This window comes from Ctenopharyngodon idella, chromosome 21 (assembly GCF_019924925.1).
Source record: "Ctenopharyngodon idella isolate HZGC_01 chromosome 21, HZGC01, whole genome shotgun sequence".
Taxonomy (NCBI): domain Eukaryota; kingdom Metazoa; phylum Chordata; class Actinopteri; order Cypriniformes; family Xenocyprididae; genus Ctenopharyngodon; species Ctenopharyngodon idella.
Window position 1 is genome coordinate 28,194,756 of NC_067240.1, and position 18,133 is coordinate 28,212,888.

The following is an 18,133-nucleotide window of genomic DNA, read 5'->3' on the forward strand; positions in this document are numbered from 1 at the left end:
TTTAAAGATAATATTGTTTGAGGCACAAGGTTACTTGGTTTTTTGTGTAAGAATGTAAAGTTAATAACCTTACAGAACAATGCTTCAACACCTTTAAACTGATCTAATATCTTTTTTTATTAGTTTCCTTATCTCCTTATGGCAATTCATTCAGGCTACAGTGGTGCTTGCACATAAATATGTCTTATGTCATTGGAATCCTTGGCATCATAATGGACAAAATGCATGCCTCAGATGTGCTCGCCGTGGCGAAATTCTTGGGTATTTTTTTAAAAACCTACTTTTGCGAACTAGTCCTAGGTTTTTGGCCCAATTGGAATCAAACCAGTGCAGCGAGAGTCTGATTGTCAATAATTATCAAAAAAAGTTGAAATTTCCATTCAAGGTCCCCAAGGGCTGCCAAAACGTTTGAAATGGGTGGAGCCACTTTTACTAAAATGACTATTACTCGTGAAAGGAATGAGATATATTTACCAAATTCAGCTCACCTATGTAAACGCTGATTCTGTGGTCGCATAAAAAAGGATGCTGCGACTGGCCACTTTGTGGCGCTATAACATTAAAAAAAAAAAAAAAAAAACGGCTATAATTACTTTACCGTTAGTCCAGTCGACTTAAAAATTGGCATGCAGTGTCTTCGTCCGAGGTGCCATAATTGTGCGAGGACATTGACGTATCGCAAAAAACATGTCTGCCATCGTCCAATGAAGTTTGAACAGCCATCAGACTAGGTTAACGGAGGCCAATCCGAAAGAAACTCACTGGGCCTGTTTTACTCACGCCCCTAGAGACCTGTGAGAAATTCGAAAGAAGTCGGCCACTGGGTAGGCCATGGCGTTTTTCATGTGTGTAAAGGATTGTGTATCACACAATTTTTCACACATGCCCACCACATTCGTACCACATGGTAGAACAACTCATTCTGAGCAACTTTGCCTCTTGGACCACCGCTGTCCATTAAATCATTCGTTAAATATTGGAGATTATTTCAAAAACCAACTTTGGCAAACTAGTCCTAGGTTTTTGGCTCAACCTCCATAACCATTAAAAAGCTTAATAAACCATAAATTTCCTATGGTACATTGCCTGTATTGGCCTTTTCCATCTATGATGGAGAGAATTACAGGCTTGCTAATTAAAACATTATACCTTTTTACGCTTAAAGGCCTTAAAGAGCTTGAACCCCGATAATTGCTGCTCGCAGCTATATTTAATATAATACTTTATTGAGATCAACTCAATATTTCTGTTAATTGCAAAATCCTCTAAAATCTCTCATCATTAATGATTACCAAATAGTCCATTTCTCTTTCAATTGGCCTTCAGTAACTAGTTGTAGATCATGTGACATCTTGATGCTTTTGCTGAGTTCATGCCATGTCGTAATTACCGTAATTTCGAGATGACAACACATGATGTACCTCCGACTGGGAATTATGCATTCCTATGGCACCACTATCAAGGACTAAATGTATCTGCAGTGGTCAGGCTCTCACAAAATTCCCAGTTTACAAGCTGCAACGAGTTCTACGCGGACGTGAACGCTTTTTACAAGTTGGACTCTCTTAACAGTGGTAATTACAACATGGCCTGAACACACCTTTTCATGTAGTGCTGGAATTAAGGTGCGTTCACGCCATGTTGTGATTACTGTAACCATTCTGACTTGTAAAAAGCATTCAAAAGCAACTTTAGACTCGTAATTTTCTATGACATGTACGACGCGACCACCGAAGATTAATTTTAAAGTTAATAGTACAAGATAAACGTATGAGTCCAAATCCGAGGATGCAAACAGCTCCAAGTACACCGTCACGTGTTGTCTTATTTATGGTAATTACCACATGCCGTGAACGCAGCATTACCATGAGCTTCATACAAAATCTTATTGTAGTAAAATTCAGCATGTCTTTTTTGAATTTGTACTATAATTGAGTACTGAAAAATGTGTTGTTTAAGCCATACATTCTAATAAAACTGGCTTTTGGAACAGTTTGAAATAATTAAAAGGAATCCCCCCACCCACCCTCCAAAAACCCCCCCAAAAACCCCCAAAAAACCCCAAAAAACAAAAAACAAAACAAGGAACCATCATCGTCTGTACAGCTCTAGCTTTACAGTGATAAACAATTGAAAAATGATTCAATGATGTATTTCAGCTGTACAGCAGCTCTAAAAGAAAATAGTGCCATTGTTCAGCTGAATTCAGTTCAATGTCAATTCAGTTCCATTGTAAAGATCATCATCAGTTTTTAAAATATTTAATTTCATCTATATAGCAGTCCTGCAGAAAACAGTGATGTCATCATCCAACGAGTGTGTTTCTTAAGGTGTGGTGTCAGTGTCAGCAGATGTAAACAGAGGTGTACCTTTTTATGGGTGTGTTGAAATAACCATTACACAGGGTTGAAAGTACACTATTCTGCCGTTGTTGCTCAGGGTGTTGTTTTGATGGCCCTCCAGCATATTTAGCTCAGATGAGAAGCTTTGACTTCTGCCCGATCCCCCTTGAACAGGTGCCATAATCCTCTCAATGGATATGTAAGTGGATTTGGGGCCTTATTTATGGTTATGCTTCTTTGAGGCGATGAGCCCTTGAAAGTGTGTTTCAGTTTCACTGTTCAAACACTAATGGGTCAACTCAACCAGAGGTCCAGGCTGATTTTTTTTGTTTTTTTTCCTGGTGAAAGAAATACATAAATGAAGAAGAAGAAAGCCAAAATATTAAATGCCATGGATGTATATTTACTGAGTAATCCTCTATTTTGTAGAGGGGGGTCAAAATGATAGGAAAAAACGAGATACATTTCTAGTGTTACGTCCCCAGCTAGTCTAGGGTAAGGAACAGGTAACAGAATAAAAATGGTGAGATGTGTGGAGGCAGCAAAGGTGCAATTCCCAACCCCAGAGCTGTAACAAAGACCAAATAAAAAAACAAGTTCTTTTATTTACTAATGTGGGAGGGTTTTAAGGCTTCAAGAGGGGGCAAGGCCAAAATAACAAACATAAACCCTCTAACTGTTAGTTTCTTTCTAACTAAACTACAAAAGAAAAGAAAACAAAATACAATAATAAACTAACTCTCTAACTAGCTTAAACAAGAGAAAACAAGATATAAAGAAAATGGCACCCACCTCTCTACTAACCCTTCCCCAAATATTTAATATAAATTTAGTAAAGAAAGAAACAATAACAAAAGTATGTACAAAAGAGATGATAACTTACAAAACAAAAGGGTTTTCTGGTAGCACCAAGTACAACAAGAGTGTCAACACAATAACAAAAAATTAATCAACAAGGTATAAGTCAAAATAACAAATAAGTCTTTCTGGGTTGGGAAAAGAAGCCTCCACACACACACACTCTGCTCTGTGCAATGGTGCTGCTTAAACCCCCACAGCTTTCTCTCCTCCTCCAATCAAGTCAGAACACCAATCATTGGAGTCAGGTGGCAGCCATTACTTCCTGCTTATGGAAGTAGTGAGAGAAAAAACAGGAAGAAAGGGAAAAACAAAAACAAAACAAAACAAAACATACGTCCTTGGACGTAACACTAGTTTCAACATTATTTGTTCTTTAGATATTCCTCTTAAAAAAAGAAATCAGTATCAGCTGTATGCAAAGTGACCCACATTTGGTTTTTGACCACTGAAAATGTGTACAGTTTACCAGTTTACTCATGGAGCTGCATTGAGATCCCCATATCTCTGGAAATGAACCATGTTGGGCCTTAAAAATTAAGATACCAAAAGGAAACTTTGTTAAGAACCAGAATCTAAAAGGATATTGAGAGATCTTTAATACTTTTTGAGTTACAGACATGCAAAGAAGTGCTTTTTCCCATTTTTGAACGGTCACAGTTGGCATATAATGAAACAAAGATTGCTAAAGTCAACAGATTTGACTAATAGATCTACCAATCTCTGTGTGAAAATAAAATAATGCTGCTGCCATCTTTCTAAAGTCATTTTTACACTCCTCTAATTTAGCTCCAAATCTCAGGTGAAAATTGTCTTTTTGATCCCCCTCTACAAAATAGTGCATTACTCAGTACATATACACCTGTGATATTTAATATTTTGTCTTTCATTGCTATTTATGCTTGCTATTTATATTTTTTTCTTTCTTCAGAAAAAAATATTTACAAAATGTAAAATTTGAGCTGGGGAAGTTTCTGAAGTTTGGTTGACTTGACACGGAATGACGCAAGTGCCATGTCACATCTTCAATCTCTCTTTTGTCCAACCGATGAAAGGCAGTAGTGAGAGCACATTCAGAAAACTTGTTTGTAAATTTTATGTTGACTTGAGAAAGTCTGGCTAGAAAGTTTGAAGCCAGGTGCACACTGTATGATTTATAATAGTCCTTTGCTTGTCAGACTGTAAGCTGTAAGCCGTATCTCACTGTGGGATCTCAGTTGTCATTAATGTCAGACTGTACGGCAGTCAAGACACGTTAAAAACAGACGCACACAAGAGGACTCATCCAGGGTTTTACATCATCAATCTGTTCTGTTCAGTGACTGTGAGCTGCAGTTACATGCGGGATAGGAATGGTGGCTAGCAAACAAAAACAATCCCTAGTGTTATTTTGATCATCTTGAAAAGAAAAAAATGAAGATGTGTATTGAGCAAGGTTCTGCACTCCTATTGGTTTCTGATTTGACGGCTGTCGTAGGAGAAGTCACAGTACAGGACTGTGTGTCAAATCTTCTGATGCTGCCAGAGTTTTGAGGTAGAATTTGAACACAATGGACATTAATCGGCTGTCTGTGATGAACATGTCAAACTGACGATCAAAGACGACAGGTTTTGGCCTGGGATCCGAGGAATCTCCCACAAAATTTGTCTCGGATGACCAAATCATGGTCAGAATAGTACAGTGTGAACCCTAAAAAATCATTAAGTTTGAAGATTTTATGATTAAAGTAGTTTTAAACATGGATTATTATATATTAACAGATATAATTTTTGATTTTTGTTTAATGCTAAATTAACACAGACTAAGATAAATAAATGCTTTTGAAGTATTTTTCATAATAAGTTCATGTTAACTAATGTGGTTAATTAATGTAAACAGATGAAACCGTGTGAATTATTGTCACACTTGATTTTTTTTTTTTCACACCTCTACATTCCTACACCCAATCTTCACTGACGTTCTGTATCTCAGTTTTGAGAATTCAGACACCATTACGTATCTCCATATTGCCCTCATTCATCTTTTGGTCGTATGTTTTTAGTCACAGAAGTAATGGTCGTGAAAAGGAAGATGTTTTTCTATAAGATGTGAAGGCATTCTGACATGGTTCTTAATATTCAGAGGGTGTGGTGTTTCTTTTCCCATATTTCTTTGAACGGAGGATAAGATGTTAGTTTTGTTTACTTGGTCAAACATCACATCAGGATGTGACTCATCTTCACCATTTGCAGTGGGACTTTTCTGCATAACCCTAGCAACTGCACAGTAATGCCCTAGCAACCACCCAAAACACAGAAGCACCACATAGTGAACACCGACAGTACCCTAGCATTCTCATTACTTTTTTATTGATTATAACCATCACAGTCAAACTTACAGAAGTCTTACTTTTTGTTATTGAGTCAAATCATGTTTTAGTTAAGATGCTTGACAAATAAGCGGAAGTCTTGCTTTTGAGTGGTTTGCCAACACTGTTTCCTCTAAAAACTCGGCCAGCTAACCACAACGTCTGACTCCACCTCAGTTAGTTAGCGCTGCACACTAACACGTTTCCCAACGCGTTGTCAGATATCACATGCAAGGTGATAAAACTGGTCTAATATCTGAACAAAACTGTTTCACAGCTTTTGAAAAACGAAATCAAAAAGTCATATGGTGAATGCAGAGAAAAAAAAAAAAAAAAAACTTGAAAATGATATCATATAAAGAACACCTGCATAATGACCCTCAAGGTCAGGAAGTCTAAAAATGTTAGATCATTTAATCTTTATGACAAGGTTAGTTCAAAATGCTGTGGTTTGACTCTTTAGAAACATAATTATGAATTAACATTCATGATATTTGTTAAAATACCTTGTAAAATATTTCACATATTTTTGAAAATAATTAAAATTATCGTTAAGATGTGTGCGCTCACATTTATTCAAGGTGTAAGCAAAAATGTTAAAGAGTTAGTTCAGCCAAAAATGAAAATTCTGTCATTTATTATTCACCCTCATGTCGTTCCACACTTGTAAGACCTTCGTTCATCTTTGGAACACAAATTAAGATATTTTTGATAAAATCCGATGGCTCCATTACCAGCAAGATAATTAACACTTTCAAACACCCAGAAAGCTACTAAAGATGTATTTTAAACAGTTCATGTGACTACAGTGGTTCAACTTTAATGTTATGAAGCGACAAGAATACTTTTTGTGCGCCAAAAATAACAAAATAACGACTTTACTCAACAATATCTAGTGATGGGCGATTTCAAAACACTGCTTCATGAAGCTTCGAAGCTTTACGAATCTTTTGTTTCGAATCAGTGGTTCGGAGTGCCAAAATCACATGATTTCAGTAAACAGGGCTTCGTTACGTCATAAGTGTTTTTAAACTTCAGTAGTTCACGTGACTTTGGCAGTTTGATACACGCTCTGAACCACTGATTCAAAACAAAAAATTTGTAAAGCTTTGAAGCTTCATGAAGCAGTGTTTTGAAATCGTCCATCACTAGATATTGTTGAATAAAGTCATTATTTTGTTGTTTTTGGCGCACAAAAAGTATTCTCTCTGCTTTATAATATTAAGGTTGAACCACTGTAGTCACATGAACTGTTTTAAATATGTTTTTAGTAACTTTTTGTTTGAAAAAGGGATTGTTCTTGCTGTCAATGCAGGCCTCTCTGAGTCATCGGATTTCATCAGAAATATCTTAATTTGTGTTCTGAAGATGAACGAAGGATCTTACGGGTGTGGAACGACATAAGGTTAATAAATGACATAATTTTCATTTTTGGGTGAACTAACCCTTTAATAATTTTTACTTAATGGTTACATTACGACTATTTTTAAGAGTCATTGAAAAAAAAAGTTTGGAATAAAACAGTTTTTCAAAAACATTCAACCAAGATAAGGTAGAAAAATACAACTTGAAACTTTAGAAAAGTACATTTCTAAAAACTTGACACATTATTTCAAAGTAGATGTTTAGTTTTATTATTTTTTTGGCTTTATCATGGACATTATTATTAGCATTGATCCATGCAGAGATTTATTTATGCATGATATTTCAAAGAAAAAAAATCTTTCATTAAAATATAAAATGACTTTTGTTCGATCCTTCCCCTTCAAACACCAGTAAAGCCCAAAGTATACTTCGTTTTTTTAAGCATATGCTAGCATATGTGTACAGTTGAAAGCGTATACTCCATTTGATTGCGTGCGCGAACCATAGACTGTAAAAAAAGATGGACAGTGACGCTCGAAGCCCGAGTCTGCGCAGTAGTGATCCTGAGGTGGAGCCGCGGCATCAAGGTCCCGCCCACACTCCCACTCCCACAGACTCATTCACAAGCACAGCTGTCAATCATGATCCCCTTTTTAATAGCATCAAATAACTAACTCAAACCAAACTTATTAGTGAAAACGAACACATGAGCATACATCTGCGTGATGAGAACTACCTAAAATAACAGAAAGCATCTTATGAAAAAAACGAGGCTGTCGACACATGCACTCTAGAAAAATCTTTGTCCAGCGTCTGCGCTATTGTTCTCCAGAAGTTATGACCAATTAAAATGGCTTCTTTTAAACTAAAGTTGCGTCTATCTCATAACCCCCTCACACAAGCACTTGTCAATGCAGGTGTCGGTTGTTGTTGTTCTGTCTCTTTAGTTTCATTTTCTACAGTGAAACAACAGCCACCTTTGGAGCAACTGATTAGTGCAAAACAAATTCAGTGCGCATGCAGGTAGTACTATTCTGGTGACGAGATTTGCATCACTCTCACTGTACGCTGACCCTTGTGTACGCATAGAAACCTTGTGTAAATGTATACTTTGGGCTTATGCCCCATCAAACCTTTATCAATGACAGCATCAAGTTCACTGACTGCACCACAGTGTCTCCTCAAACTGCAGTAATGCCCATTATTTCAGCTCTAATGGCAAACTAAACAAGAATCCCAGAGGCCTGGCGAATTAACCGCACCAAAGGAACGAGCATGGATTGGAAAAGATATATCAGCAGGATGTAGCCTAGTAAAGTGAATCACGCTGACTTTGTGTTTTGATGTGAAACTGGTTTGTCTTTCAGGCCCAGAATAAAGAAACCGGTGTGCTAGCTGCAGCTAAAGTGATCGAAACCAAAAGTGAGGAGGAGCTGGAGGACTATATGGTGGAGATCGACATCTTAGCATCTTGCAACCATCAGTACATCGTCAAACTGCTCGATGCCTTCTTCTACGACAACAAACTCTCGGTAAGATGGTTAAACTGACCAAACTGACCTTTCTTAAAAACTACAAATTGTGTTGTCTTGCGTATTATCTGAATGGCTCAGTGGGTTTAAATTAATAATCTTTGGAGATAAAATAAAATGGTTTGACTTTGACTTCTCTAATAATTTAGACTGTTTAAACCCCGCCCCTGCAACCTCTCGATCATCTGCCTCTACTTTTGAGTGCAATTCCCACTTCTCAACAGCTACAGAATCAAGTGCCGCCCTACATCTTTTGTTTTTTGATAATCTGTTACACTTGAACGTATGTCACAATATGAAAGAAAATAATCTGTCGCTACTTCCGTTTCATCGCAACTTCAAGAGGTGTTCAGACTGACCTCTTTTTGCAATGATAAAGCAACCGTTGACGATTTGGGGCGACAACGACCATTGAGTTGACTCAATCTTAAATAACGGACAGCGTTTACCGAAAATGTGGTTTTGAAAAATTTAAGTATGTCAGTTGGGTTATTAAATACTGTTGTCACTCTCGTTAACTGAACGGTGCATGAACATAAACGTTAGGGCTGCGTGATATATCGAAGCATTGCAAATGTACATATCGTAATATGGATTTCGCCATATCTGAATGATTTTAATAGGCTACTTTAAAAAGTTGTGAAAAGTCAAAGTTTTATGTTGACGCATATAGCAGACTTACATGACTTACTTGATGTTATTAAGCACAAAAATGCTGTGGAAAACAACTCGTTGCTGTACTCACGCTGTCACACATCTGAAGCACGCACACAGAAAGCCGCCTCTCAGACAACATGCGATCCCGAATTCAATTCTCTTTCGCGGCTTATTGCACTGGAACGGTAAATTCACACAGTTATGTCAGAATGCTTGTCTTGGCCAGTATTCATGTAAACACAGTCGGTTATGTTTTAATTGAACATAAACAGTTGGGATGTGTGTCAATAGGATCTGTGCATTAGCTCTTAAAGTGACAGCAGCCTAATACAGTAAACCTGCTGCTGTCTGTCAAACAACAAAAGATAAAGAGAAAATCACTCGCTGCTCTCGACTGAATAACTTTTGTAGCTTTAATATGAATCAATGTATATTTAATTCATGTGAAGACTATGCAGTGTTTTAGTTTTACATTTGATTATTCAGTTTCTGTATTGTTTCTTATTTGAATGCAACTGTTAAATAGATCCAATGTAGACTTACTTGAAAAACTTAAAGCACTGTTTATCTTTGATTTAATGTATTTGTCCTATAGTTTGTAATTTGCCTCTTTGTTCTTATAACAAAGATAAATTAAAATAACAAAAAATAACTAATCGTCCATCCCTAGATTCAGGTGTTTTTGTTTAACTGGATGTTCTTGATGTTAAGTTTTCAGGTTGCTATAACTAAATATTACCAATTTGAGCAAAGAGTTTTGGTATTTTTTACACTGACATGAACAAATGAATATAAATTTGTGACATTACTTTTTATGTAAAGCTAAAACACTGCTGTTCACTTTCAGAAGAAGTAGTGATGCTTTCTTTTCCCAGAAAGACTATGAAACATATATTGGCTATATAATTTTCATTTTTTTAATATATCTTAAATAAAATTTAAATTGATTTTACACAAAGCATTATTGGATCGCATATTAAACATCACATTATTTAAAGGATTAGTTCACTTCAGAATTAAAATTTCCTGATAATTTACTCACCCCCATGTCATCCAAGATGTTTGTCTTTCTTTCTTCAGCCGAAAAGAAATGAAGGTTTTTGAAGAAAACATTCCAGGATTTTTCTCCATATATTGGACTTCACTGGGGTTCAACGGGTTGAAGGTCCAAATGTCAGTTTCAGTGCAGCTTCGTTGTTTTACCTTTTTTTGTAAAGGGCGTTTGACTTAGTCTTTGCACGTTCGCTTTGTAGACACTGGATCAGTACTTCCGTCTACGTCACATGTGACCTTTCCAACATGATTACGTAATGCATGGCGCAGAGCAGTGCAAGACGAGCATTTGTGGTTAAAAATTACTCATCTGGGATCATGTAGAGCTCTTTGAAGCTGCACTGAAACTGACATTTGGACCTTCAACCCGTTGAACCCCAGTGAAGTCCACTATATGGAGAAAAATCCTGGAATGTTTTCCTCAAAAACCTTAATTTCTTTTCCACTGAAGAAGGAAAGATATAAACATCTTGGATGACATGGGGGTGAGTAAATTATCAGGAAATTTGAATTCTGAAGTGAACTAATCCTTTAACTAATTATCGCATTTTCATTCAATATCGTGCAGCCCAAATAACCATATTTAACACTCTAAATCAGGGCTGTATGCTGCTGCTGCTGTGCGAATGTGGCTACTGAGTACAGCAATAATTAAATAGCTGTTTTTGTTATAATGTCTATATGTAAATGATTTGCTAATCACCATAGTTCACACTGTTGTTCATCAGGGTTGGACAAGTATAGCTAAAAACTAAGTTGGAGTTGATAAGTAAATGTGGGTGATTGTGGTGGACCGTTGACCATAGACGACATGCTGTTAAGGACTCTGCCTGTAAAAGCAAGTTTTCACGAGGAGCCGTTTAAAGCATTGCTGGAATTCCTCAGTGTAAGGGTAAATTTGCTTGTCTGGAAGATGTGGCTCCAGGTCTCATGGTGTTTGAATAAGACTTCCTTTTGAACAAACTACTCTAATCCTAAATACTAAAGTTTGGTACGCAACTTGGCAATGGGCATGAATGATACCCCAAATTCTTGTATGACTTGTTGAAAAGAGGTGTGTTGTTACTTTATTCTTTACTTCTAAGCAATCAGACTTTTTTTTTTTTTTTTTTTTGCCTTGGGAACAATAAAGCAGAAAGAAAGAAAAAAAACAAACAAACAAGTTTTTACTTACCTACCAAGTTGTACCTTTTGTGGTAGTTTATATAGTTTATGTTGGGAAATATATAGATGGATATCTTTCTTTGCTTCCTTTTCAATAGAGTGCTACAGGAGTAATGTTTTTGTAGGCCAAAAAAAGTCAATGGGTTTTTGGTTAAATACCTGAAATAAGGTCTTTATTCTGTCATAATATCAGTAATGCCGTCTTTTATCTTTAAAAAGGCAGTTGCTAATAAGTGGTTAAATGCGACTACATACTGTAGGTTTTCATTAAAAAAAACATCATTACACCAAACATGTAAACTCATCTTCTTAACTAGTCCGCTTTGTCAGCCTCTTTGCGTTTATATCTGCCCTTTTGCAAACTATTCTACGACTATAGGTCGTTTATATCCTAGGTTTAGCTATTTACATCTGGCATTCATTTGTGAAGATTATCATGACAGTCAAAATGAGTAAAAAACATAAAATTTTATTGGTCACAAAGCTCACCTCTTCAGTAATCCAAAAGCCAATGGAAAAATCCTATTGGGTTTTTGTCGAGGGAATCTGGGTGATTCTAACTTCTGGGTTGGCGTACAAAACTACATCATCCCTGCAGCGCTCTGTCGATTTATTCATTGTTTTAAAGCTACAAATGTAATGGATGGAAAGTTTATAAATAGCATTTGCATATGTTACATTTGCTGTTTCTCATACTAAAGAAAGAGGCGTGTGGCATAGCTTTCTGGGCAATCCTAAGTTGTGTCATATAGACAAACATACTTGGGTGTGGACGAGGCGTCTGGTCGACAAATCTCTCGATGAAAAACATTCAGATGGGAATGTGTGTGGGGTTTTGCTGCACACTTGTTGTCAAACATAACAAGCACTTGTTCTTTTTGACTTGAGTGTGTCAAATCTGGTGATACAGATGCTGAACTGAAAGCACCAGACTGTCTACAGACCTCAAGCATTTAGGCCATTTGTTTGTTTACATTTGGAAGTAAGCAATGCGCCACAGATGGCTAAAAGGACTTTATCCAAGTGCCGGTGGAGGGATGAGCCATGATCAAGGATTTTCCTTCATGCTTTAGAATGAAAGATGTTGATGTTTGGTTTGTTGACATGGAATGGAAACTGTACAGCCACCTGCCCTCTATGTTTAATAGTATGCAAAATGCAGTAATACATGCGTCAGGCATTTTGAACAGTATTTATGTGTGTGAAGCACAGGGGATTTCTGATGTGGTTTCAATTTCATATTAACACCACAAAAACACATTCCCACAGTTGTGATTCTCATTTATTGTCTCTAAAGCACTTTCCTCTGATGGGACTGTATTACAGGTAAATAGGATCTTTCCAAATGAAGCTTCAAATGCACTTCAAAACAATCATATTTCAACCTTTTAAATATGCAAATCAGGTCTTAAATGTTTGCGTATTACATCAAAACTGGTATAAATCCCACAGAGATTGTCACAGCTTTTCAAATTGAAAATTTGGATGGAGCATGAACATCTCATACTGTTACCACCATCCTATCTCCACCTCTATTTCCATTTTATTGTGGTTCTCTAAATAGTCAAAGTCAATCCTTGTGCTCGAGTCCTTCATAATCAGCAATAAAGCAATAAAATATGATCAGCGGTAACCAGAAAGAAAATGGCCCTTCAAATGATGCAAATCATTGTAAATTCAAATGCAAATTCATTAAATTGTAATGAAAATTTGATTTCAATCAAAATTGTTCAAATCTCATTTTAGAGATGCACCGGCCTACCAGTAATCAATCGAAAGTGGCTGGTTTTTGCTCCAAACACACAATTGGCAACTAGCCAGTTTTTAGTTTTATTTTGGCTGATATCTATTCCGGACTTGCACACAAACTGCATTGCAGTCATTTACCAAAATGTCATTTGTTTGGAAATATTAGAAAGTCTATAAACAGGACGTTAATACAGGCCAGATGGGACACGCTGAAGACGGACGCAAAAAAGGAGAGCACAGAAAATACTGTACCAGGCACAGCAAGCTCACTGTCCGCGATGCTCAAAACATTGGAAGAAAAACATAAAAATTGAATTAGGGTGGTCGTCCAATTTTTTATGTCATTTGTGCATTCCATTAATTTTGTAAATTGGTAAGTTTCGTCAGGGCGCGAAGAAATATAGAGCTGAGCATCATCAGCGTAACAGTGAAAACTAACGCCATGCTTTCTAATGATATCTCCCAAGGGTAGCATGTACAGAGTGAAAAGCAACGGTCCTAGTACTGAGCCTTGTGGTACTCCATATTGAACTTGTGATCGATATGACATCTCTTCGTTTACTACTACGAACCATGCCAATGCAATTCCACTAATGCCAAAATAGTTTTTGAGTCTATTCAAAAGAATGTTGTGGTCGATAGTGTCGAATGCAGCACTAAGATCCAGTAACACTAATAGAGAGATACAACCACGATCTGATGATAAGAGCAAATCATTTGTAACTCTAATGAGAGCAGTCTCAGTACTATGGTACGGTCTAAATCCTGACTGGAAATCCTCACAGATACCATTTCTTTCTAAGAAGGAACATAGGTGCGATGATACTGACTTTTCTAGTATTTTTGACAGAAAAGGTAGATTCGAGATCGGCCTGTAATTGACTAATTCTCTAGGATCAAGTTGTGGTTTTTTTAATAAGAGGCTTAATAATAGCCAGCTTAAAAGTTTTCGGTACATATCCTAGTGATAATGATGAATTAATGATATTAAGAAGAGGATCTATGACCTCTGGAAGCATCTCTTTCAATAGCTTACTCGGTACAGGGTCTAACAGGGTTGTTGATTTTGATGATTTAACAAGTTTAGACAATTCTTCCTCTCCTAAAGCAGTAAATGAATGGATTTTTTCCTCAGGGATACTACAGTGCACTGTCTGACGCGATACTGTAGTAGACGGTTGTATGGTTATAATTTTCTCTCTGAAATTATCAATCTTGCAAGTAAAGAAGTTCATAAAGTCATTACTGCTGTGCTGTTTGGAAACATCAGAAGTTGAAGCTTTATTTCTCGTTAATTTAGCCACTGTATCAAATAAATACCTAGGGTTGTGTTTATTTTCTTCTAAAAGATTTGTGAAATAAGCAGATCTAGCAGTTTTAAGGCCTTTCTGTGCTCAATCATTCTCTCTCTCCATAAAAAGCGAAAAACTTCTAGTTTTGTTTTCTTCCAGCTGCGCTCCATTTTTCTGGCTGCTGTCTTAAGGGCCTGAGTGTGCTCGTTGTACCACAGCGTTGGACTAATTTCCTTAATCATCTTTAAGCGCAAAGGAGCAACTGAGTCTAATGTGCTGGAAAAGAGAGAGTCAATAGTTTCTGTTGCAACATCGAGTTCTTCTAAGCTATCTGGTATACTAAGGAGATGAAACTGATCAGGAAGATTATTTATAAAGCAATCTTTATTGGTAGAAGTGATATTTCTACCATATTTTTGGCAGGGTGGCGGTTTTGCAGCCTTGGCTAAATGTAGTATACACTAGACTAGATGATGATCTAAGATGTCATCACTCTGCTGCAGAATTTAAACTGCATCAATATCGATTCCATGTGACAATATAAGACCTAAAGTATGATTACGACAATGAGTGGGTCCTGACACGTGTTGTCTAACTCCAATAGAGTTTAGAATGTCTGTAAATGCCATTCCCAATGCGTATTTTTGGGTTTGGAAGTTTTTTGTATTTACTAATTCGGGGTACAGACCCAGTCTCTATGTGATAATATTTAGGTGAAAGAGTTTCTGTGTGTTGGGATTTATCTGACTTCTGTGACGTGAGGCAGCTAGCAGATGGTCGATTTAGCCAGTCTGTCTGCTGCTTCCTGACCTGGGCCCCAGTGTACCACCTATCATTTATCTGCTGATTTGTTGTTCAAGTCTGTGGCAGTCAGCAGCCGTGTGAACATGTAACGTATGTGAAGATCTCTGCCCTCATCCGTCAGGGGTCAAACGTGCCATATCTCTGCCTGGACTCACGTGTGTATCACCGTCTTGATCACCACATGTCAGCTGTGGGGTTTTGTAAACTCTTGTAAACTGTCGCTTCTAAGATCCAATTAAGCAGCCGGATAAAGGATGACGGCTCAAGACTGCTGTCTCTCCTCTGTCTGCAACATAATCTTCTCTTATCCTCTTTTTATCGCCATCACACACTCTTCTCTGCTTCAATACAATGTGCCTCAACAATTAGATCAGATAACTCATGTTATGTCTAACATCTCAGCAAAGGTCACCAATATAGGATTGTTGTATTATTTGAAGACGCTATGTCTATCAGGAATTAAACGGGCTATAATCTGAACTTCAGTAAATGTTACTCATTTATCTGTCGAGCACTCAGTAGTCAAGTCACATTTATTTATATAGAGCTTTATACAATACAGATTTCAAAGTAGCTTCATAGAAAGAAACAGGAAAGGTGCAAAATTCATCAATTATGAAATTACTTCAATTTTAGCTGTAAAGCAATTTTATAGAAGACATTATAGACGTCATTATTCAGCTAAATTTAGTTCAGTGTTGATTCAGTTTAGTTCAATAACTGTCAATATTGCAATTGTTTCATTTAGTTTCAGCTGTAAAACTATAAGTCAGCTCAATTCAGTCTTATCCGATAGTGTCAAATTGATAATATTTCCGAATGTTAGTTGTCTTTTAAGCCCCATGAGTAAACAATATGAGAAGACAAAAATAGTAGACAAAATTAGTAGATAAAATGACCAAAATGTCCATTCAGTGATCTGTTTAACACACATATTAATAATATTATTTCACATATTATTAAAAATAGTAGGCAGGTGGATGTAAAGTTTCCATACTGTTGTCAGCATGCTACATCAAAATATTTCATTCTAGAGCGTCATGGAAAATTCATTTGTGATCGTGGCTCATCACTCTACCAAGAACTTGAATGAAGTCGTTTTAGCCATCTGTTGCACATTACTTAAGAATAAATGTAAGCGTGGAGCTCTGTGCCCCTGAGGTGAAAGTGATAATCATCATAATTAATTATTAAGCAGGTTGAATAGGGTTCAGGGCACGTGTCCAGAGTCAGTCATTATTGACTCCCGCATCTGTTAACAGTGTTGTGGAATTGTCTCATTGAATCCTCGATCGTTTCTGTTTGTTTAACCTCTTGTTGCATTTGCCTGAGATATGTGCGTAGGCGCTCAAGGAATCTCACCGGTGTGCGCGTTTGCTCAGACTCTCACAATCCGACTTTGTTCTTGTGGTCTGACTGGTTGTTCTGCCTTCCTGTACCTGTGGGCATTGCCGTATGTCATCTAGAACATTTCAGAAATTTCAGTAAGAAAGTAACGTGGACGTAGACGCTAAACTCACAGTGACTGGTTTCTTAACTATTTTAACTATGGGTTTCATACAGGCAATGACTTGGATACACCTCTTTTATTGATTTTAATTAGTGAATTAAAATTGATTTTGTTTTGTGAGGAATAAAGTGAAAAATGTCAAGGTGGTGTAAAAAAATTTAAGAACAGGAAGTGGAGCAGTTGTGTTTTAAAATATCTTTCATATTTAAAAAAAAAACTTCAAAGCTGCATGTACAACTAAAATGCAGGAAGCAATTTTTTTGTCATGTGCCAAAAAAACCAAAAAAACTAAACAAAACAAAAAAAAAAATAACAGGAAATGATATCATAGACCCTGTAATATGACTGCATGCCAAGGTCGGAAATTCACTTTAAAATATCAAATAATTAAATAATTTGGCACTGTTATGGCACTGTTATTCCACATTCATATTTCAAATTGAATAACCTCATGAGCACCTAACCCTTAAAAAAAAATATTTATAAATTCAAGATACCCCATATGGCAAAAAATATAGATATTTTATATAAAAATACATTTCTATAAAGATATAGATTTAAAAATATATCTACATAAATGTATTTTAGATAAAATTGAAGATATGAACATTGACATGTATTCAAGGTTTTCCCCCCAAAACCAACATGAATACACTTTTTATTTTGTCTTATGCTTATTTGTCATTGACCCACAAATCATCAAATCTTAAGTTACCATTGCTTCTATGCTACCTAGTGACCTAGTGATCTTGTAATAATAGCTGTAATGTTGGATATGCACTTTCTGTCCATCCCCTCTGTAAACACAGAGTCATGGGTCTATTGTTTGGAAACGCCTGGATTATCCGTCGGGCCAGTGACTCTTTGGACAGTGTTGCCATTGCATGTGTTCAGTAATGAATATGCTGAAAGTGAGTCTTTTTGTTTAGGTAAGAGTAAATGTGTCTACTGTTTGCTGTGATTCAACATTTATCCATCTATCCATTATCCAAACTGCTTGCCCCATGCAGGGTCACTGGAATGGTAGAGCCTATGCTAGCATCTCGGGCTGTAGGTAGGGAAACATCCTGGAGGGATAGCCAGTCCTGTCATATAACAATTATATAATAGCTGGATCACGCGACAGGCGAACTTGTTTAGTGACATCAGCCTTATAATCTGCTGTTGTTTATGGCGAGCACAGATGCATGTCTTTAAGGCAAGCACTACTATATATTATATAATGATAAAATATTTAAAGAGTTGAAAAAGAAAAAAAATGAAAATTCTGCCATCATTTACGCACCTTCATGCCGTTCCAAACCCGTAAGACTTTTGTTCATCTTTGGAACACAAATGAAGATATTTTAAAGAAATCGAGAAATTTCTGTCTCTCCATTGACAGCTACGCAACTACCACTTTGTTGCTTCAAAAAGTTCATAAAGAGATTGTAAAACTAAACCATATGAATTGAGTGGT

At 36.6% G+C, this 18,133-nt stretch overlaps 1 protein-coding gene across 2 annotated transcripts in view; it reads left to right on the plus strand.

Annotated features, from left to right (window-relative positions):
• stk10 (serine/threonine kinase 10) overlaps positions 1-18,133 on the plus strand; it is a 57,232-nt gene that overhangs the window by 5,254 nt on the left and 33,845 nt on the right. For both annotated transcript variants that reach the window (XM_051877310.1, XM_051877311.1), the window contains exon 2: positions 8,281-8,445. In XM_051877310.1, the coding sequence (XP_051733270.1) occupies positions 8,281-8,445 (165 nt within the window). The remainder of the gene's footprint in view (positions 1-8,280; positions 8,446-18,133) is intronic.